Here is a 23,683-nt window from a genome sequence, read left to right on the forward strand (position 1 = left end):
CTGCGCTGGCAACATTGTGCGAGAAACGGGGCATCGGGAATGAGTATGGGGCAATGAGGCAATGAGGCATAAAAGGCACACCTCTTCGCACCGTTCCACCCACTCTTATCAATCCACCTTAAACAACCCATTCAAATTGAAGAGGAAGAGTGGCGAGAGAGCGGCGAAAGAGAGAGTGGGACAACACACACGTATCTGCAGTTTGTGCATTGGCAAATGGCAACAGCCAGAGAGCCAAACAAATTGCCAGCCATTACCAGCCAGAAGGGTAATTTTTACTTTGCAGCTTTTCCAGGCGCTTTATTTGCCAGCCAAATTTGTACGAATTGCAGCAGAAGCAGCATCATCAGTTGTAAAAACCAACAAAGCCATTCCAAGAGCTACAGCTAAACCACCACCAGAAGTAGAACCAGCACCAGCAGCAGCAGCAGCAGCAGCAACAGCAATAGCACCACTCGTGCTGGATGTCGATTTGTAATAGGTGATTTGGCAAAGGAAATTGAGGCATCAATAAATGTGGCTTGCCTTTGCCTCTGCTCTCCTTAAGTTGGCTCAAACGAGGGCGTGGCCCCCTACCGTATCCATGCACATGTGTGGCATCGAAGAAGTACGAGTATCAATAGAAACGAAAGCGATAGGGAGCGAAGCATCAGTAGGAATCAAAGTGGCCATAGGTTAAGGGTTAGCAACTGCCAACAATATGCAAAAATATAGCAGGTTTCGTGCGTATACGCCACGTTGTCTGACGGTAAAAACGATTGGCAAAAGCCTTTTTGGTTTCTATTGGTCTATCGCACAATCTTGTCACTCTAATTGTCCAGACGGACTGCGAGCTGGCAGTCATTCTGTGGTGCACTTTGCCTCCTTGCCTCAGTGGCTGGCTCCTCTGTTTCGATATTGTTTCATTCGCTGGTTCTGGCCAATTGAACGTTATTGCCTCGATTGAGCAATATACCAGGACCAGGACAACTCCAATGCGGCAAATAACACGATATCACAATTTTACAAAGTTTCCACAATTTAGTTTGATCACGACAAACAAAGCCAAAGGGAAAGCTGACTGAACCACAGCGTTCTATGATATAAACAACGTTGAAGCCGTCAACAAGCAGGGGGGAAAATGGCAATACAAACATCTATAGAAAAATCAGGGCAGGTACGACAGTCGGGACCGTCCATCATGCAGCGACGGCTTTTGTGAGCCAAGTGACACTGCAATCGAACACAAGGTTAGAATAGGGATTGGCCAGGCGATAGTGTGTGTATATAAAATATATGAAACCTCTTGGTTCGTTAACTTTTGCCTAAGCCACAGCATTGAGACGAGTTTTCCGAGTGCTAATGCATGGCAATGGCCACATATTCATATACAACTGTTCTGTATCTCACAGAATGGCTTATCGTAATCGTGCCAAACTATTCAACAACGGCCAATCAATATTTTTGTGATATTTTAATCCATTGTTTGAATTTAATTGTTTAGCTCTACTCCACTCTACTCTTTGCATGTATGTACATAGATTCTCTGCCACCAAATGAACGACAATGAAGTGTAATCAATGAATGTCGAGCCTTAAAACTGTGCAAAAACCATAAATAATATTTAAACAAAAGCAGCTAACAAACAGCATCACACGAAACAATAGAAATCAGACGAGGATGAGTCCACAAACTCTTTCGGAACCCTAAATGTCTGCGCAAAATATTAAAATAATCAGAACAATCATAATTGAAAGCGGGGGAAAAAAAACACACACACACACAGATATATTAAAACCAACTATCAGGATCTGTCAGGGAGCGTGTGGCAGGGGAAATGGGTTGGGCCAGGCAGGCGCAATCGGGGAAAGTCTGGCATGTGGATAATTTCCTGCAGACTTGCCGCAGCATTAGCGCGCACATCAACATATATAAAATACACGACAATATAATCTGCCGACAATTTGCGCCTAAAAGTTGGTTTACAAATGCAAACATCCTCCACGAATACGAAATATACACAAACATACGTGTATATCTGTACGAATATATCTGCGACTGTGTCTGGCCAACAAATGTTGCTGTAGCTGCACTCAAATTTTCACATATCATTTAAAATGCATAAATTCTGCCGCCTGCTGCCTGCCGGGCATTACACAATTTTCGTTAGCAATTTTCTGGGCCAACACGAAAGTGTCGAGTGTTTGAGTTGCGCCCGAGAGTTGTCCCGGCAGCCAAATGCAAACAATGGCATACCATATACCCGTTCAAGACAAATACCAGGAACCACGACCAGGAGCAGAACTAGAAGCAGGAACAGAAGCAGAGCGCCTTATATATTATTTGCAGTCAAATTAAATTTAGCAGCTGTAACATGTTACATGTGTGCTGCAAACCAGCTCTGCTCTCCGGCTAGAGCAAATTTTCCGAGGCAAATATGAATTTTTAATACAATTTGCAATGCGTTGTACGAGTAGCCTCAACTTGTGGTTCTGCGCTGCCGACTTCTGTGAAATATTTCTGCTTAATTAAGTATGCTAAAAGGGGGCGTGGCAATCCCGTGACACTCCCACACGAACATACATACGCATGCAAAAGTAAAAGAAATGTCGTGAAACGATGGGAATAATCAAATTAAATTATATTACATCATATTCATTTGACCAAGGCACAAAGCCAGACGCCGACTGTCTGCTCTCAAAGCCCCGGAAAGCAGGCAACCGACAAAGTTTGACTGGTCCTTTCACTGAACGGACATGTTGGACATTGGGACATTGAGACTTTGACCAAGGGACTGTGGATAAGGGACACGGGACAAGGGGCAGGGACAAGTTGTGGCAATAATTTACACAAATTGGCAATTTTGCTTGCCGAATAATGTCCGTCAAGGCGGGCGACGTAAAAGTCAAAATTCGGTCAAAACTTTTGCCGGCGACTCGTCCCCGAAAACTTGTTCTCACTTTATCGCATCTTTATCGGCTCCAGCTCGACAAACACGTCGGAGGAAATTCAAATGATAAGAGTTTTTCCAGCAATCTGTGTGGGTGGTTGGGCGTTTGGTTGGTTGGTTGCAGGGCATTGCGCGTTATGACAACATAAACGATATTTACTTTTTTGTGCCTTACTTTTGCTATTGCCATTTCGTCTGCCATTTCTTTACTTCTTTCGATGCCTTTTATGCGGAGTTTTGCTTTTACCATTTCTCTCTCTCTCTCTGCCTCTCTCTTTGCCTTTTTATTTCTCTATCAAATTCACTCTCGCTCTCTCACTCGCATTGTATAAGGCCAAAACTTTTCGACTGTTTCTCTGTGACGCTTTCTTTTGGGTTGCCTTTTTTTTACTTTTTGCTATTTGAAGTACTTCAAAGATTTTAGCATATTTTATTTGAATACTTTATTTCGTAAAATGCGTTTGTATGAGAGAGAAAGAAAGATAGAGCGGGAGATTGTGTTAGGAGGGGAAAACAGAAAGTGAGCGCGGGAGGGAGGGAGCTGGAGCATCTAGAAAACGAACGACATGACTTTTTCAGCTTTGTTGGCCCCAGCGCCTGTTCGCCTCCTCCCTCTCCTATATATCCGCACTTCTAACTAGTTTCTATGTCTTTGGCACAAAGTTTTTCCTTCAGTCGTTGAGAAATGAAATTTTTGAAAATTTTTCCGCGGGGAAATGAAAAAGTTTGTCCTGGTGGACACAATGCGGCTGGCAGTGCCCTTCCCTCGATCTTTTCAGCGGCTCACTCTCGCTCTCGCACCGCACCGCACCAGTTGTCGTGCCATTGGTCCTAGTTAATATTACGCATACGCCGCATCTGCCCTTTTGACTTTTCTCCTAGACCGCTTTCACCCCACCATTTGCGTGCCAATGTGTTGGGCAGCAGGCGCAGCTGCTGACGAGGTCCGCTACTCCAGCACCAGGACACGGAGAATAGAGCGCACAGAGCGCAAAGCGTGGGATAAGCAATAAAGGATAATGTCATTCAATGTTTTGTGTGTCTCGCGCGCACAGCAACAATGACAACAGCAACAGAAGTGAAAACGAGAATATAAGGCAAGATTCGGATGCCGAGGCTATAGCTAGATACCCTTGCAAAACAATCGTTCGTTCGCTATAGACCGAACTCTTTGTTTGCTTTAAGGATCATTCCTATGACCAAGTTCCAAGATTGACAGGCTACAAAATTTGGGAACGAGCTGGGTTAGAAACAGCGGTGGATATGGCATATTTCGACGTGGCACTGAATGCCTGTTCACTATCATTATACCCTCTGATAGGGTATGTCAGCATTGACAACAGGAAAAGCGGAAACGCTTGCCATCATCAGCGTCGTGCTCATCCCCATTCGCCGTCCCATCCTCGATGGCATCGTCGTTGTCATTGGCAATAGTTTCGCCCCGACTTTGTTGCCATTTTCGGCTTCGGCTCCAGCTTCAGTTTTGCACTCCTCCGCCCCTTACAGACAATAGTCAAAAATGTCTTCATGTTCAGGGAGCGAGCAGCATAACGGAAATTCGCATTTGAAAAATACTTTCTTCATTTAACAACAATGTAGGGTAGCGACAGCGCAGAGGAGGTGCAAGGACACACACACACACACACAGACAGAGTGTGGCGTGGCGTGGCATGGCTGGCAAGACACTGCCTGGGTGGCAAAGTGTTGGCATTACTGTAAATCGTTTTCGTTTTACGTTTCATAATGACAAAGACAGTGGCACTGTGTAACTGAGGAAAGCGTACAGAAAAAGGAAAAGGAAAAGGGAAAGCGAGGGAGAACCCTGTCGATTGACAGACAATGGGCGGAAATGGAAGCCGAAGCTCTCAAAAAAGAAGCACAACAACAAAACTGAATAGTGCAACTCAGACAAAATGTTTTTTAATGACAGAAGTCTCTTAATCGGATCGATAAATTTCCACGAATCAAAAAGCTTTTCCAGCTTAAAGAATAAAAATAAATAAATAAACAAATTTTAAAGGGACAATTGCTTGTATCCAATGAAACTCACTATTTATGCGAATTTATATTTGATTTCAATAATACTTAATCCCTTTCGATTGTCTATATTTATGTGCTTGAATTTTATTGAAAAACTTTTCCACATATGGGTGGAAATTGATTTTTATTTGGAATGTAGGGAACATTCGGATACAGCGATTTTGTTTAGATTGACAGGGAATATAGCCCTGTCATATATATTACAGAAAAACAATTGCTTGAACACTTGAGTCCGACATGTTACATATACATGTACATATGCCAACTAATACAATGCTGACAAGAAGGCGACAGCTCATTTTCATCATCCTCATCAGGGGCAAGCATCCATCCACATCCACAGCAGGAGGCAGCATTCCGTGCAGGTGCTGGAGCATGGGCCATGGCATACCCAGCAGGACATGCGGTGACATTTTGCTGGAAGCGTTTCGCGGGCGCGGAAAACTCGTATTTAAATCTAATTTTGTCACCCAACAAACAACGACATGTCTACGCTACGAACACTCCCTGCAACTGATGCTCCTGCTTCTGCTGCTCCTTCCTGGGGGCACTCTTGCTGGTGGTGTGCTTTTGACTCACTGTAATCGTGATTTCCTGTGCAACAGACGGTGTCAGAGATGCGGCAATCCAGCCTGGATGATGCAGGCAGTCACTCAGACCCAGAGAGAAAGGCAGAGAGAGAGAGAGAGAGATAGAGTGGTAGATACTATAGCCAGGGCGTTGTTGTTTTCTGTTGGTGGACGCGTTAAAAATGTCACAGCGCATTGCATACTTATTGGCGCATGTGTTAATGCACCACCACCCCACCACCCAACCACCCCCTATGACCCTACCACAGCCACATTCTAGAGCCCTTGCAACCCAGCCCTGCCGCAGGCTAAATGTTACGCGCTGGATGCATTTGCGGCTGGGAAAATCCTTTCGCTTTTTTTTTTCTGTTTTCTCTGTTGCATTGTGTCGAGCGTCGTGCCCCTGCCGCATTCGACGTTTGCATATTCTCGACGCGTGGTTTTTTTTTCCCTATATACCTTTTGTGGCAGGTGTTTGAATTAGCTTTCTGTGGGTTGGCCGGGGCAAAGCGGCAACACAATGGCTTGCAATTGCACAAAAGCTTATTAGGTTTTACCTCCAGCTCACCCCTTTTCTCTCTATGTATGCCATTTGGTTGTAGAACAACCAACCACCCCACCTACCCTGTCACTCTCTCTGTGTGTGTGTGTGTGTGTGTGTGTGTGTGTAATGCTTTTTTACAACAAATAATGCGCTTTGAGGTCGCGTGCTTCACGTGTTTTAATCCATTCGCTTTCAGGATCTACACCAGCTCTGCCCTGCCCGGCTCTGCTCTTTCCTGCACCTGCAACGCTTTTAACTTTGTGGCACTTTTCCGCTTCGCTTTTAACGGCGCTGGCGGCGGCTCCGAAAATCCATTTGACAATCTAAACTACAAAGAGGAACTCAACAGACCCCAAAAACTATGCAACTAACAATGTAGACAATGTTGTTTGGGAAGTGTTTCAATGGGAAAACATTTTTATAAAAAACCTTTTTGAATATTTAAATTTATATCTACTTGTATTTATATTTTGCTTATTTTTGTAGGTAACAATTTGAAGACCAGTGAATGCTTGTGTGGAAGATTTTAAGATCTCAATTGATTTGAAAATATTTATTAAGAAGTCATTTTAAAGCCTTCTTCAATTTACTCTACCCAATATAATCGCTCCAAACAGACCACAGCATTTATTTCGAAAATCGAATACTCATACTCGTACGGTATTCAATTTCCATGCAGAGGGGCTAAGGATGCACCAGGAAACCCATCTGACTATGCCATGAATTATATTTCGACAACAATGAGTGGCAAACGGTTGGTACTGGCCAAGCGGATGCGTTGCCAATGGCAATAATGTGGCCTGGACCACTCGAAGCTGAACACGAGGTGCTTTTGTACATGGAACTTTCAGCTCGAGTTGCTGTTGATTTAATTCAAGAGGCAATGCATTTTTCACAGTCAAGTGTTTCATGTGAAAAATTCTGGGCAATCCGACGCTATTATCCTTTATCTTTTTTCATCGCTTGCCACTGAAAGTGGTTGGGTGAGGGGGGGATGGGAGCATCGTAATTGCTGGCTTGTTGGGCGATGCAAGAGCATGTGGAGTGGCACTGTAACATAATTTCCGTACAAAATACATCAAAATGGACCATCCTGGAAATCTCCATTTTCATATGTTTGCATAGCAGTCTAAGCGATGAGTCCCCCCATTGCGGAGCCCCTCCACACACACACAAACACACACACAGTCATAGATGTGCAGCCATGTTGCTGTGGCTAGTTAGCATCTGTGTTTGCATTTGTATTTGTATTTGCATTTTGCATATTCTGCCACACACACACCCACTCGTACACACATATATATATACATATAAATAGAGAGAGAGACAGAGTGGGGAAAGAGTGTAACAGAGGGGTACACATGTCCATGTCCGTCACATTTGTCGGACGCCCCTGTATTAGTGTTTACCTCTGCTCCACAAACACCCTATCCCCCATCCTTCCTCCTTTCCTGATGATTTTTATACCCGCTACGCGAGGCATACGAGGGTATATTTGCATCCAACATACCTCTGCCTGTTTATCCGCTTCGAAAATCACACTTTAATCTACAATTTATACTCTTTCCACATTATAGATGCCAGCATACATCCACAATCCGATTAATGGGTATCCCGCAGTCTGTATATTATGGCTTGGTTTTGTTCCCAGCTTTTTCTGTCGATTTGGCCCGGCACATTTGTGTTTGTTCAGCTACTTTTGCGGTCTGCCGCTTTTCGCGTACATTTCAACCACATTTGTAGTCACTCCGGTTTCAGTTCGCGCATTGGACAACCGCCAAAAAAGGAAAAAAGAAAAAAAAAACAAACAAAAAAAGCAGGAACCAAACAAAAAGTGTTCAAGTGGTTGAATGGTGGAATGGCGACAGTGGTGTTGGTTCTTCTGACTCAAGCTAAAACTATTTATAATGCCGCATTCCTCACACACGGGCACGATATTGATATACTTATTTATCGCTGGTTTATCGCTCGCAAATCGCTAATTTATGGTCTCTAATGAGAGGCCAGACTGTTTCGATTGGCACTCTGCAGTTAATGCCACATCATTCAAAATTATTTTACAACCTTTTTGAATTCGAAGAGCAACTCACACACACACACACACACACACAACAGTTTTTCGATGGCCACGATTTGCATTTGTTTGATGATCGAGTGCATTAGGAATGCCGTCAAATTGATGCGAATTACCATACAAATCTATAATTTGCAACGGAATTAGTGCACAAAATTTTTATCGCAATTCAATTGGATTTTCTGAACTGCACAGGGCAGGGGGCAGTGGCAGGGGGCAGAGACTTGGGCAGAGACAGGCGCAGGGGTCAGAGGCAGGGGCGTATGCGCTATTTTATGTTCTCAAAATTCAATTAAATTTGGCAAATTAAAGCGAAACTGGAAATACTGAAGTGAAATTTAATTGCATGGGGCACCGGAGCGGCACGGCACTCCCTGTCCTCGGTGTGTCTCTCTCTCTGGGGAGGTTAGGGCGAAATGCAGCACGTATTTATTAGCTGACGTGCATTGATGAAGGTCGAACGAACCAACGAGACGCATACCCATCCCATCCCACAATGGGGTTGGGTACGATAAGGGTGGCTCCCGGCTCCCCTAGGTCGCTGATTGACTCACGATTATGCAATAAAACAGCAGACGACAAGCAGGACAACACTCAAATCCCCACAGAGACAATGGCCCACAGACCAAGATTCTATCTCTCTCTCTGAGTCTCTCATTCTCTGGCTATGTCTTCTCTGGATATATCTTTCTTTTTCGCTCTCGCTCTCTCTCTCTCTCTGGGAAGGTTTCATTGGCTTCATTTCGGCACCAGCTTTTGAAAAGCTCAAACTTTTTTATGTCCAACTCATTAAAAATGTGCGCCAATGGACTTTATGCAGGCCGACCCAAAAGCAGGGCCAGAGGGATCCTTCATTCAACTTCCAACAAAAACAGAGGGTCCAGCTATTTTTTGTTTTTGTTTTTGGTGTTTTTTTTTTGTGGTGTTTTTCTCTGGGATTTTTCGCCTTTTGCCGCCAGATTTCATGAATGGTGGAGCGGGGGCCCAAACTTGAATCCAGAAACCAAATGCAATTTCCAAGTTTTTAATGTGCGAAATTTCTAATTTAAGATTTACGATATTTTTATGTCGAATTACATTTCCCAGTTCCTGCTCCTGTAACTGCCCCCTGCCTGCTGCTTCGCTACTCATCCTGTTTTTGATGTTCGCTCATTTTCAAGCCCTGGTGTTTGGCTGCGAATTTCCTTTGGCCATTAGCTTTTGGCTGCCTGCTGTTGGCCCACATTTTTAATGGATCGACTCTTTAATTGTGGAGCCCCCAAAAGCGTAATGCCTTGCCTCTGAGACTTTGAGCTGCAAGGCTCGTCTCCTGGATGGGTATACTCATATACTATATATATATATATATTTTCGGGGGGGGGGCCGACTCTTAATTATAGACACGCCCAAAGGTCAATGGTCGCTTTTTGATGCAAATTTTATGGACTGGAACTTAATTGGCCCGGACCATTGGGTCCGGTCCGTTCCGATCCGCTCCGGTCCGGTCCATCTCATAGCTGGCCAAACTGACCAAAAATAAAATAAACCAAAAAATATCTGCCGCCGGCAAATAAAATGCTCTGTTCAAATTGTTTTGCGACTGACCAAACAACAACAATTTGTAACGGACAGATTTAATGGGGCTATTGTTGGATCCGATAGGATGGGATGGGATGGGGCTGTGGGTTCTGTGGGGTTTTGTTTCGGCTTCGTTTTGGGGTAAAGCGACGGGTGGAGTGCAGTAAATGCATACCCGATTGCAGCTGCAGTTTTGTTAGTTAGGGCAATAAATTGTTTTGTTGCGTTGGGTGGGGGGGGTAAAAAAAAGCGATTCTGGGGTTGGAGATAGAATTTGTCAGATGCAGAGATTGCATAAAATAAATTGGCCAACGATTGATTTGGGGGATTTGCAATACAATTTATTACCGCCGCGATAAAGGCATTCGAGTGTCAACATCAAAATGGCAACATATTCCATGGCATGGCATGCCACGGCCTGCGTAAGGCCAAATATTTATTTGCCTGGCACGTAATCCCTTCTTTAAGGTCACATTTTACAGCACATTAGGCCACATCCAAAATCATCCGTTCGCAATTTAAACCGCTTAAGCGCTGAGGGGCGACGAGAGCGAGCAGCAGAACACGTGCTTCTGGCCGGACACAGACCAGTCCTGCGATCTCCCTCCCTCTGGTACTCGATCCCCAGTGGTACCCCCACCCACCCGAAAAGAAAACCACAAAAACCGTATCTCAATTGCAATCACTCAAAACAACGGAAATGACGCTTAGCACAACTTCCTGTCGCTCCGAAGGACGGACGGACGCACAGACAGACAGACAGACACACGAACGGACAGGACGAACAGCTACGGGACGACGCGCAGCTGAAACGTGGCTATAAGCAGGGTGGGAGGGTGGCTGAAGTGGGTGAGAACCTCCCTCTTCAGAATTGTAATTCATGTCGCCGGGGGGTTTTCTTTTTTGGCATATTTGTCAACTCTGTTTCCACTGCACACATGATGAGGGAACAGGGCCGGATCGGATAGGGTCGGATAGGGTCGGGTCAGGGGAGGAGGTGTTACAGTTCATGGACAGCCAGCCAGCCAGCCAGCCACCAGCCACGCCCACCACCGACTGGCACATTCAAGTGCAATTTCCTTGTAATGCGAAACTATGTCATTTTGGCACGGACGCGAGCCGAAAAGCAGCACCATTCCCAGAGTAGGACAGCCGCAGTCCCTGTCCCTACACAAGCGCCGAAACGGGCACCGGCCTGGAATAGGAATAGGACCTTCACCAGAGAGACACATCCTGGCAATGAGTGGGCAATAGATAGTTGGTCTCAGCGCGTGCATACAAACATGACACGTTGCCGGCACTTGTGCCCGGCCATGGATGCCACTCGTGTCCACCTGCGCTCAGCTGTTGGCACATTGCAATCTGAGCCGGAGCAGCAGCAGCAGCAGCAGCAGCACCAATTCCTGGGCAGGGCAATGGCAATGGGAATGGGCATGGGTTGGTTGGATGTTCCGAAAATAGTCCTAGCCAGAGCCAGAGCCAGTGCGGCGGCAACCAAAGTGGCAACGAGAGTGACAAGCACAACCAAACAGACAGGCCAGGCCAGGCCAGTCGTGGGGTGTGGGGTGGGGAAGTCACTGGAGCAGCCCTGTGACAGGCGGCATTTGATAATGTCAAGCCCCAAATCAGCAACAGACACCGACCACGCCGACGAGTCAGATGCCGCTGACCGAACCGAACCGAACCAAAATCGAGTCCAGTCTGGGGCTGGGTCTGCAGCGGGACGGAAGGAAATTGCACGTTGCGATTTCAGTCAGCTGCCTCTTGAGGCGGGCAAGCACACACATGGGGGGATCTCAAGTATCTGTCTGTCTGAGCCATCATCGTCTGCTGCCCGTGGAATAAAGCAACTTGGGTTTAGCTTTTGGTCACGTTTTAATTGCCTGCTAATTTGTCATTTTTGTTTTTGTTTGTCTTTACAGAACAGTTTCACATTTTTGTGGGCGACTTGAGTGCCGAAATTGAGACACAGCAATTGAAAGATGCATTCACCCCATTTGGAGAAATATCGTAAGTAGAGAATTTTAATTCAAACCAAGGCCAGCTCACATAATTTATTATAATTTTTTTGGTTTAGTTTTAGGCTTAAGCTAGATTAAGTAGCTAACAACAAATATTCCTTTAGTTGATCTCCGTTGTGGATTTATATTTGGCTCCGTTGTGGGTGGCTTCATTTGTTATTTAAGTAAATGTAAACGATGAGGATCCCCCCAGTCACAATAGTCAAAATCAATGCAGCTATGCGGATCATCAGAACCCACTTATACCGCATTCGTTGGGGGCGTCCATCTGCATTGGGTTCTTCATACGCTGGCGGCGGCATAATACAAATTGAATCACAGAAAATATTATTATTAAGTATAGCTAAAACTCTCCAGTTACAAGTATGACAAGAAAATAAAATCCCATTACAAATAAGATGTAGAATCAGTGGAGTTGTTGCTGCCATCACAGGGAACTGGGTAACAGTTTCCATTTGCCCATGAATCGAATCACAAGGCCTTCGTGCAGCCGAGGTACAATGCTGGGTCCTTATCGGCGATTATTTCAGTATTCTAGTGTGTCTTATGCTCTTAAATATCTTCTAGCTTATGCACCCTGGCACATAATCAACCTCATTATAGCTTTTTCAGCTCCACTCTGTTTCCCTACCATTTTTACATATATCCTCACTATCGATCCGCACTCCGACTAGCACATTAACTTCAATCAAAAAACATTTTGGCACACTTGTGCTGCCCCCCAAACAGAAAATTGTTAAATAAACAAGCAAACGGCAAGTGAAGTCCTGCCACCCCAGGCAGCCTATCTGCGCTTAATTTATGAATAATTAGCGAGTCGAAGGAAACCGCGAGCACAGCAACGAGAATTATTTCTTTTCTGCTTTTCGGAAAGCACGAGTGAATGGACCATAGAAACCGGGCGGGGGTGGTAGCCCTGAGCAACGGGCAATAAATTAATAATTTAATTTTCGACTTTTTTGTTTGTGCTGAAGCAGGGGTAGGCAGGGAGGGATAGGCGTGGGCAGCCAGCGCCAACAACAGTCAAATGCAATGGGGAGCCGTGGCAAGCCACAAGCAGCTGTCGACGGGCTGTGGCACGCGGAGGCTGTCGGGGTAAACAAACGCCCAACGAATACCCCAAAAAAATATTAGAGCAGAACAAGTGAAAGCAAATAAAACGGTTTTTGTACGAGTATATACATATACATATATATATATATATATATATATATATATTTATATGTACGACTCAGGTCAGTAACCAAAGAGACATCCACCCCGCGCTGGAACTGGGAGCTTGTTTCGCAGGCTTTTCATTTGCCACCTTCTTAATTAATGAACATCAGAATGGTGACTCTGCCTCTGCCACGTCCCTACCTTTGGCTCTGCCATTGCTTTTCCTTTTCCTGCCTCTGTGTCTACCTCAGATTCTGTTCTGCCTTTTGCCATGGCTTTCCTTCATCTGCCTCAAGCCTCCCTCCCTCCCTGCCTCACTGCCAATGTTATTTGCTCTCATTTCTTGGAGACTTTCAGCTGGCTCAAAACGTTGAACTCATTTCGCCAGAAACTATTTATTCGAGTGCAGGGGACCAAATGTACATTCAACATTTTCGAGGGCTTGCCCTTTTGAAGTTTCGCTCTATGGGTGGGGGGGGGGGGGGTGGTGTGCCCCTGGATTTTGGGGCGCGTTCTGTCCCTGCGGCTCTCCATGGGCAAATAGTGGAATGTTCCTTCCTTCCGCATGTTTATTTTATGGCCAAAGCGCAAATCTACGAAATAATTACATTTTTCATTTACACCTGAAGTGGCTCCCGCTTTACTTGCTTCTGTTCTGCGCTGCTCTGCTCTGTTCTGTCTGCTCTGCCCTGTTCGGTGTTTTGCCTTGGGGTTTAGGTAGGAAACGGAGCTTCAAAGATTGCCATTCTGCCAGCAGGAGGAAGGGAGGAGGAGGACATCGTCGATGTTTGTCGTCGTCGTCTTTTGCCTTTTAATTTATTGCTGCTTATTTTTTGAGTGCCCGCGTGGGAAATAATCGCAAATATGTTGTCGTCGTCGTCGCTGGCGCCTCTTCCTCCTCCTCTTACCTACTTTTCATCATCAGGTTAACAGCTCTCGTGGGTGAGTTTTCATTTAGTCCCTGCTTAAGGAGCAGAAATATATACAACAGTTTTGCCCTTAGCCTCGGGCAGCCTCACCCTCTCACCCTCCTCTCGGTTTTAATTAACCGACTTAACTTTCCAACAACACAAAACTTTTCCATGAAATGCAAGTGGTTTGGTTTTATCTTATGATTTATATAAAGCTTCGTACATACACATGTATGTATTTATGTATTTGTGTATGCTGAAAGTTTCTGTGGTTTTTCTTTGTTTCATATCGAGGGAAACTCATTATAAAAGTCGAAATCTGAGTGGGGGGAGGGCCATGGAACAAAAGCAAATGTAATCCTTCAATTAATTGTATACCTTTGATATGCCCGACTCGGCCATAGAAATCATAATCCCCTCAGAATAATTACGTTCCTTTGAGTTTCCAAATCAATCAACACCTCTGCCCGGTCCATGCCGGGCTCTCTTACTTAATCATATCCCACCTCTACCCTACCCGAAACCAAGAAGCACACTTGTCCTATTTCCCATCAGCGGATCGGATCAATTATTGCTTTACCCTTTGAACATTCATATAATATGCCACACACTAAGTTCTATTCAGCGCCGGACCCACAATCCGATTAGACAATATAATGAGGCGGCATTCGATATATCCTTCTCCTGCTCTGAAGATGGCATTCTTATAATGGCCATAAAACACATCGCCCAATCACTTGCACATCGCTCCTTCTCCTCCTTCTAGCTTCAGCTCTGGCTATGTGGGCCTGTTTTAATGCAGCTAATTAATTATTTGGCTGGTCAAAGGATCAACATAAAATCCAAGTCAAGGGGCCGACACCAGGCCATAAGTAGTAGCTCTCCTTGTGCTGCCCAATTAGTGAGATTCGTAGAAACCCATCGATTGCAGCACCAAGACTGAGACCGAGCTGATGTTGGCCATAAAGGAAGGCCAATGATATTGAAGTGCCTGAAGTCCTACTCCTCCTGCTCGGTTATGGTACTCGTCCAAAACGGAAATTCAATTATCCGACTGCGGTGCTCCGGCTTAAATTGGGCCTGTTTGTTGATGCAGTTGCCACAAAACCAGACCAATAGACTCGTGCCAATGCCACTGATTAATTACATGCAATATGCTGAGGCTCCTACATATTCTTATTCATAAATAAATAAAGTGAAAGATAAAACAAAGCAGCCCCGGACAATGGGCAATTTGATTGGAAAGGCTACGAGCCATGAGTTCTATCCTTATCCCCATCCTTATCAGAGCACATGGACACGTTCGGCCAATATTCGATATGATGATTGCTGCGGTTACTCATGATACTCAGATTGTTGCCATCACCCCTCACCACCACCGCCATTCATGACTCAAATTTATGTGATTTGTGTGAGTCATGGCCCATGGCCTTCTGTCAGTAATTGGCATCTTTACATTGGGTGCAACAAAAGGATTAACTAGGCCTTTGTAGGAGAGTTTGACCCAACCTTTAAGTGGAGGGGCGTTAATATTTTCCCAAAATTTCATTAAAAAAACTTGTAATGAACTTGGGTATGAAAACCGTGATCGGGAAAAAGGGAAAAGTCCATTTGCGAGAAAGCAAATCAACAAGATAATAGTTGATAGTAGTTCGGGACTGCAGCAAATGGAAATAAACCTTATACCACTCTACCGACTCCTTTTTTTCGGGGTTACTTTTAATGACACTTGAGAAAGTTTTGATTTTGGTTTGCTGTCTGGCCTGGCCAGGCCTGGCCCCCCCTGTCGGCGACATCATTACGTTGATTTTTCGAGTGGATGGTGGAGGGGGGCATATAATTTTGTTCCTCTATTGGGGCGATGCTGAAAATGAGCAAAACTTTCAACTTAATCTATTCAGAAAGTTGGCTCAGCTTCTGGTCCTAGTCTTGGGTCTTGGGTCCTGGGTCCTCTGTCCCTTTTGCCGCGGCCTTTTCATAAACTTCAAAATGCGCTTGTGCACGTCTCCAGTTCGACTTTGACTTCGACTTGGACTTGGACCTGGAGTAAGTGCAGCAGCAGCAGCAGCAGCGGCAACGGCAACGGAAACCAATGATCGGCGACAAGTGGGCGCCTGACTCACTGCTGCAACGGAAATGGTGGAAAAAGTTGGAGAGCAGCTCCAAGTAGGCGTCGGCTTTTGTTGCAAGGCGGCGAATGACAAATCAAAATCGCATTCAAATGCGACGCGGCGTGCAGCGGAAGTTAATGCGAAAAACTTTTGCCCCAAAACGCGGCACAATCAGTCAAGCATCTTTTCGGCTCCAGCACACTGCAGTGTGGGGGCATCAATCCTTGCCCCCTAATCCTCCATCGCCTTCTCTCCTTGTGCGTAGTGTGTGAAAAATGAGTGTTGCCAGCTTTTGGGTTGCAGCCGCAAAAGCCTCGACACTTTCCTTTTTTTTTTTTTGTTGTTCCGCCTGCGACAATTTATATTTGTGGCAAAGTGTCAAAAGTTGTCCAAGGCGAAAGTTGCGTATCGAAATCATTTGCCAGATCGGCGGCCAAATTTCGTCTTTAAAGCAAACAAAACAAAACTCCGAAAGCTGAATGCAAATTCAAGCAAATGGTAAATGGTCCGGATCATATAATATAATTTTAATGGGGGTTCGAGCGCTGAAAAGTTTGCACAATCATTAAATTGCTAAACAATTTTCATTTTCAATTTGTACAGACTTTGTATCAATAACCCAAGCACAGCACACAGCACAGCACACAGCACAGGTTTAATGTTTAGATAATAGACAGTGGTCGGGCACACAGAGAGGCGAGGCGAGGCGAGGCAGGGCACGACAGGGCAGGGCAGCCCTTGGGCATAAATTTATTTAATTTACTTTTCTGCTGCGGCAACTTTTTTGGTGCCGCCTGACACTTGGGCCAAACGGCTGCGCTGCGGCAACTTTTCACATAAAATACGCATTAATTCATTAAAATTGACAAAAGGCAAAACACGAGTGGAGTGCCATTCCTGGCTGGTTGGCTGGTTGGCTCTTGGCTGGAGCAGCTAGTGGCGTTGCCAAATGCTCAACTGAGTGACTGACTCTTCGACTGAATGATTTTCAGACTCTGCGATGGAACTCAATGACGTCCCAAGCACTCGAACTGAAGGACTGTTGGACTGCTGGACTGTGGAAATATGTATATACGAATGTGTACGACTAAGCGACAAACAATTAGACTGACGCTTGGACTATGAAATCTGCCTCTGACTGACTCCTGACTGACTCTGGAACTGGAATGACTGAATGACAGACGAACTGAATGACTTAATGCCCGACTCTTGAACTAAATGAGTGCCCAACTCTTAGACTGCAAGACTGTAGGGCTGAATGACTGCCCTACTCTACCCTGAATGAAAGACTGAATGACTGCCTGCCTGCGCCTGAGTCTGAGTCTCTGGCTAACTTTTGGACTGAATGACTGGGCAACCTCACAGACAATGTCCTGCGTTTTGGGGCCAACTAAACGGCGCTCTGTTGGCAAGCCAAACAATTTGCAAAACGGCGCCCCGCAGTGGCTAAATGTATATAAATAAAAGTGCTCTCATCTCTTCTGCCGGCCGTGGAGAGCAGGGCAAGGCGGCGCCTTTTAAAATTAAATCAACGGAAATAAAAGGGACAACCAGGGATAAGGGACAGGAAACTTTTTTATCGCGCCAACAAAGCCGCGCCAGAAATTATGCTGCAATGAAGACGACAACGAGTCGACGGCGTCGCGTCCTGGACTTGGATCTGACTCTGGGCCATGGATAAGCGGTGGAAGGGAGGGGGTGCTGGGTTGCTGGGAAAAGTGGCGGATTCGGGGCGACAATTTTTGGCTGCCGTTTAAAATGGCACTTTGGCTGCCTGTCATTTGCAGGCAGCGCGGCACAAATTGAATTTAACTGCAGTTTTTCGGGGCTCTTCTTGGGGTCTGGGCCACCCCACCATGTTGAGCTGCTGCCAAAAAGCGGCTCAGAAACAACTTGGAGCCGACCCGAGCGAGGACCCAGGCCCAGGCCCAGACCCAGACCCGCACATATGTTGAAAGTTTATCACTTGGGAAAATAAAAATTTGCTTCCCCTCTCCGCGCTCCATTCCATTCCACTCCAGTCCCGTTCGGCCTTGCTCTAAACTTTTTGGCTACAAATTTATTGGCAATAAATTGACTGCCATTAAAGTAAGCGAATAAAAAATGGCTGCCAACACATAAATCCCCACCAAATAATTTGACAAAATGAGTCACACAGATTGAGTGGCCGAATTTTATGATGGGCCGACTGCTGCTCGGTACCCTCAGCCTCAGCCACAGTCACAGGTGCAATTTCCACACGGAAATGTAATTTTAAAGTACTCAACGACCTATGGAATGACCTATGCCGGAGTGCCCCTTCCAAAGTTGGTGTCGAACAAAATTAGCAGAGGCGCGCAAAGAGGACGCACAAAATAATATAATCAGGGACCAATAAAGTCAACGGTGCAGCTGGTCTGGCCTGGTCTGGTTCTGGTCAGGTGGGGTGCTGGGTGCTTGGTGCCCTCCCTTGAGTGACACTCTGCGGGTTCCCCGTGGCCCCAGTGGCGCTGGCGCTGTAGCTGTGGCTGGGCGGAGTGGAGCTGCAAACAAGAGAAATCTAATCAAAGCTAATCCAACAAAAGCGAATGGCGGGCAATGTCAAGCGCCTTTTGTTTGCCGAAAGTAGCGTAAGCGCGGAAATTTGCTTGGCCAGAGCAGAGATGGAGGAAAGGTGGAATGGTGGAATGGATGGCAGAGTGGTAACATTTATTTAAAATACAAGCTATAAAATGAGCTGCCGGATGTGGATGTGCGAGCGGATACCGGTGGGGGGAGATGGCCATGTAGATCTGCCGCACTCGAGTGCTGTGCGGGCTGTCTGGAGTCTCGAGTCTGGCAGGTGTCGAGTGGCATGTAATTGCCGGACAAAAGGTGAGCTGAGGAAAGAGAATGAGAGAGAGAGAGGGAGAGAGAGATTTAAATGAATTTGATTTACGTTTTTAAAGCCAAATAAACGCCTTTCAATTAAGTCGAAAGTGGAGTAGGAGCAGAAACAAAATGAGGAGTAGGAGCGGGAGCAGGAACAGCTACAGTGGGGACCTCAAGCCACGTCTCGTCTCCTATTGACTTTGTCAGTGGCGCTGACAGGACAGGGGCTGACGTTTTGGTTTGCATTGGTCTCGTCCCTGGCAAAATACTCGAAAAACCACCGCAAACACCTGACGAGCATTCAGTCGAATGCCACCTGCCTTTCACCTGGTTTTCCTCTCACTCCTCTATCGCTGTTTCGCCCCATCCACAACCGCTGTTTACATTGAGTGCTCATACGCCCTGTTGCCTCGTTTCGTTTTGTCGTTACTTTTTGTCCCGCCGTAATGCCCGTTGCCGTACACCGTACGCCCGTACGCTTTCCTCGTTGTCATTTCAGTGACAGTAGGTAGGTAGCGCCGTGCTCACTGATTTCGCTTGCAAATTAATGAGAAATTAGAGACAATGCCAGAGCAGGAGCCACAGCAATGGACAGGCGAGGCGAGGCGAGAGGCAGAGCCATAGATAAAGTCGGACCTACAAATACTCGTATAGCCGGGGCCAGAGTCAGGTCCACAGATAGAGCCAGGGCCAGAGCAGGAGCAGCAGGAGCAGCAGCAGACAGAAGCCATTGTGTCCCTGTCCTGTCCGCTTTCATCGTCGTAAAAAGAACATTTGTGCTAATTTAGAAAAAGGCAAATTTGGACAGGACTTCATTACGGGAACGTAAGGGCATTGGCATTGGCAGTGGCATTGGCATTGCTCGACTCGGCTTGGCCCTTGTTTGATTGATTGAATTTGTCGGGGCTTTAGGTGGGGCTTCTCTAGTGGCATACATATTTAATATTTAAATTATTTTCGTGTAGATTGATATCAATTTAATGTGTTTTTTGGGGGCAGGCACAATTTGCATAATGTCTATTTGATTTGCATTTTATTTTGGGTTGGCGGCTGGAGGGGATACATTAGGTGGAGTGGATGCCTCGCTCTCGAACCAAAGCACTCACAGCTGCGTATTGAATGCATTTCAAATTAATCTTTTTGGCTCAAAGCCGACAGTTCGTTTCGCAATTAAAATTAATTAAAACGTATGTACGGCCACCACTCCTTTGCCTTAGACAATAGGTTTGGGGTCAAAGGTGGGCCGTTGCTGTGCCGCCTATGCGATGCACTGTAATTTCACATTAATTTGCATATTAGACGCCTGTCATGGCTGAGCAGAGTGAGAGAGAGTGACATGTGTGTGCGTGGTGGTGGGTGTGGGGCGAAACAGTGACGAGTCGATTAATTGCGTTAGATTATCCGCTCGGCACGCACACACACACAGAGACACGCTTAATTTGTCCTTTGAGCTAATTCATTTCTTTGTTGTTATTGCACAACGCACGAAGGACATTACAACGATTCCGGGACTGCCATGAAACGGAATTATAATTTATCCACCGTTGCCGCCAGAGCAAAATCCTCGAGCGCAAGCGCTCTAATGAAATCACCAGCTACAAATGGCTCTCAGAGGCTCTGTAGGGCAGCCCCTAATGGTGGGGACGGGGGTTATATGGGCCGTGGGCCTGCTGCAGGGATGTGTTTGTACAGCTAAATAGCTATGCATGCCTAATGTCTGTATTTAACTGGGCATGAACCATGAGCAAATCTGCTCTTGGCTTCTGAGGATCTGGGTACGGCCGTAATTATAGAAACAACATCCCCGCCCACTCACCACGGCACAGTCACCGCGGCCCAGCACCTACCCCAATCTACCCAGCGCTACATCTATCCGCCCACACGTCACACCAGGTAATAATCAACTTACGCATCTGCACTGAAATATAAATGAATAAAGAGCACAAAGTAATTACAACGATCCGGGTCGAAGATTTATATACACTTTATGATTCTATAGACGCAGTGTATTGGCTCGGAAGTGAAACAGAAAATATATTCTGCTGTCTTTGCTGCATGCCAAACAACTACAGAAAGTCATACTTTCCGCTGCAAGGAAGGGTATTGCTATACCAGTACATTGCCTGGAGAGGGCGTGTGTGTGCGGCCCCCTTCCATAGTCATGATAATGCCAATTAGTCTGTGCCACATGGCCACGCGCTTTTTATGATTAAAATAGGTAATAAAAATGTGCATGTGTGAGTGGAAAAGGAGCGGACGGGAGGGGTGAGTGTGGAGTGTGTGTGTGTGCCCGGCTCTTGTCTAGCTGTCATCAGGAGAGCGGACTCGTGAGTCGCGCTCAAATTAATTAAACCAAATAGAAAAAGTGAAGCGAGAAGCCACAACAAATTAAATAAAAACGTTGACAATTTATAATGTGGAGAGATGGAAACCTCCAATTCCCCAGAATGGGTAACAAGCCCAAACAACAGGCAACACTGCCATAAAGGTAAATTAAAAATGTTAATTTGATTCCCAATTTAATTGTTTGCCTTCCGAGAAAAACGTACAAATACTGGAAAGTGTACAAGCCCCCATGTGCAGAAAGTATTCGGTGAGAAGTAACATAGCTGTTACTTCCATAACTGGATTTTCGGAACGACAGTAATTTGTAATTTGTACAAACGAAAAGAACTAATTTAAATTGAAATATTATTCATATACATTAGGGTAATTATTCAGTCGAGGATCCGTGCTACAAAATCCGATTTAACTAAAAAAAAACAGACAATGGCCGGGGAGGAGACATGACAGAAAATCCTGCCTTCTGCTGCTTCTTTTCTTAGCTCTCATATTTGTATACCTTTTTTCCAATAACTAAACACGAAAAAAAACCATCTATAATTTGCTTAAAGTACTTTCGAGTGGCAGTAGCATATGGTGCTTCATGTAAGCGAAGTTCGACTGTATAATTCTCTAGTCAAACAGTGTCGTACCGACAAGGAGCCGGCACCAGATGATGCCTGTCGTCCTGGTCTGATGAATCTGTTGATTTATCACAGACAGCTCACTTACACCTACGCAAACTGAGGACAGCCATACCCTGCATACATCTAAATTTATAAATATGTACATATATAGTAAGTATATAACTTGAGTTGGAGTGCAGCTTATGAAGCAGTCAAGATTTTTCCAACTTGGCGTGAATTTATTTTCAACCCCTGCCCAAGACCAAGCCCAAGCCACTGCCAAATGTTGGATATACGTAGAGAAAGGAAGTTCATTGGCATCTTGTAACAGCTTGTGGAGCCCCTGTAAGAGGATAGCTGGAGAGTCGGAGCTAAGGCGGATGAGCGAGTGCTGGCCAGGTGCTGGCCAAGATGTTAAGCTCTGAAACGAAACTGATTGCTGCGTCCTTTCATCGCCACAGCAGAGCCAGAGCAGCAGCTGTGTGAAAGCTGATTCAACCTGAATGAAAAGGAAAGATAAGGCCATCGGATTAGTTCGTTTTAGGTGTCCAGCAGAGCAGCAATCTCGGTGAATCAAGTCACAACTGCGAGCATTAGGAGCCAGCCACACCTCAAACTCAACTCCTTTCCGGCTGAGTAATTATGTGCGCCAATGCTCCTGCTCAGGTGGAAATCATGTTGTGTATTTCCGTTGCAATTTCGAAATTTTAAACTTGTTAACAGCAAATTGAAGTCATTTCCTGTTGCAACAGCAACAACTGAAGCAACAACAACAGCAGCAGCAGCACCAGCAACAACTGAAGCAATATGTTGCGGCCGTTTTGGTGTTCAGTGCAGCACAAAATAAATGAGAAAACCACAATGCAACACAGGCAACAAACCCACACAGAACCCAAAAAGGGAAAAAAGAATGCACAAAATGGCAAAGGCACCAAGGACGAAAGACCAAGGACCCAACCCAAGCCGAAGACCAAGGAAAACAAAAATGCCAAAAAGGTACAAAAGCGGAAATAAACGTTGCAGGCGGAAGGCGAGCAGGCGGCAGTCAGGCAACAGTCAGGCAGGCAGCCAGCCAGCCAAGGACCACTAGTAGCCTCCCCCCACACCCCCCACGGACAGGATAACCTGTTGACCACGTGCATACTGCAAGCAAACACAAACCCAACAAACTCTCAAGTTCTCTGCCGAAAAATGCCAAGAAAATTGCATTTTCCTTCGCCTTTTTGGTGGTTGGGAGGAGAAACATGAAAAAGGTAGCTGGAGCTGCCACTACGACAGTGGCGACAGTGCAAAATAAGTAAAAGGCAGCTGCGAAATAAACTCGAGCGTTTTGTGTTTGGCCGGGAATAGGCCAGAACCAGAACCAGCAGCAGGACCAACAGCAGGATCGGGCGGACTTTTAAGGGGGGGGTTTCAAAGTGAAATGCGCGCATCGCGTGCTGCGAATGCAATTTTCGGAGCTGCTGCAAGGCCACGCCCCCGTCTGCGCTAACAATTCGCAGAGGGTTGGTGGGGGTAGGCTAGAGCTAGGGGTAGCTGTTGGGTAGCCGGGAACGGGGCGACAAATGCAATCTACAAACAATGAAATGAATTGTCAAGTGCAAACATGCCACTGACGTGCAATTGCAGCGCATTGCTTTATGCAACAAGCTCTCATTGGCTCACATCGGCCACACCATGCCACTTCACTCCCCTCCCATGCCCACCCCTGTCACGCTCCTTTGCAAAATCATTTTGCATGTTAAAAAACGCAACGCAACCCAAACGAAACGAAACGAAACGAAATGTTTGGAAAAATTTAGCACCAAATTGCGCAGCAGAGAAATGCGAGCTGCTTAGCCACTTCCGTTGGGCCGTGCCGTGCCGGGACTCAACAAGAGACCATCAACCGTCAAAGCGGGCGATAAAATGTTTTGGCCATGAACAGGAAGAAAAAAAAAATGCCCCCAAAGAGAAAGGAACTTTTATGAC

At 45.8% G+C, this 23,683-nt stretch overlaps 1 protein-coding gene across 1 annotated transcript in view; it reads left to right on the forward strand.

Annotated features, from left to right (window-relative positions):
• Window positions 1-23,683, forward strand: part of LOC111077736 (nucleolysin TIAR) — a 90,953-nt gene that overhangs the window by 40,358 nt on the left and 26,912 nt on the right. Inside the window, exon 2 of the mRNA XM_041591601.1 lies at window positions 11,636-11,723. Within this exon, the coding sequence (XP_041447535.1) occupies window positions 11,636-11,723 (88 nt within the window). The remainder of the gene's footprint in view (window positions 1-11,635; window positions 11,724-23,683) is intronic.

This window comes from Drosophila obscura, unplaced genomic scaffold, assembly GCF_018151105.1.
Source record: "Drosophila obscura isolate BZ-5 IFL unplaced genomic scaffold, ASM1815110v1 contig_150, whole genome shotgun sequence".
Classification (NCBI taxonomy): Eukaryota; Metazoa; Arthropoda; class Insecta; order Diptera; family Drosophilidae; genus Drosophila; species Drosophila obscura.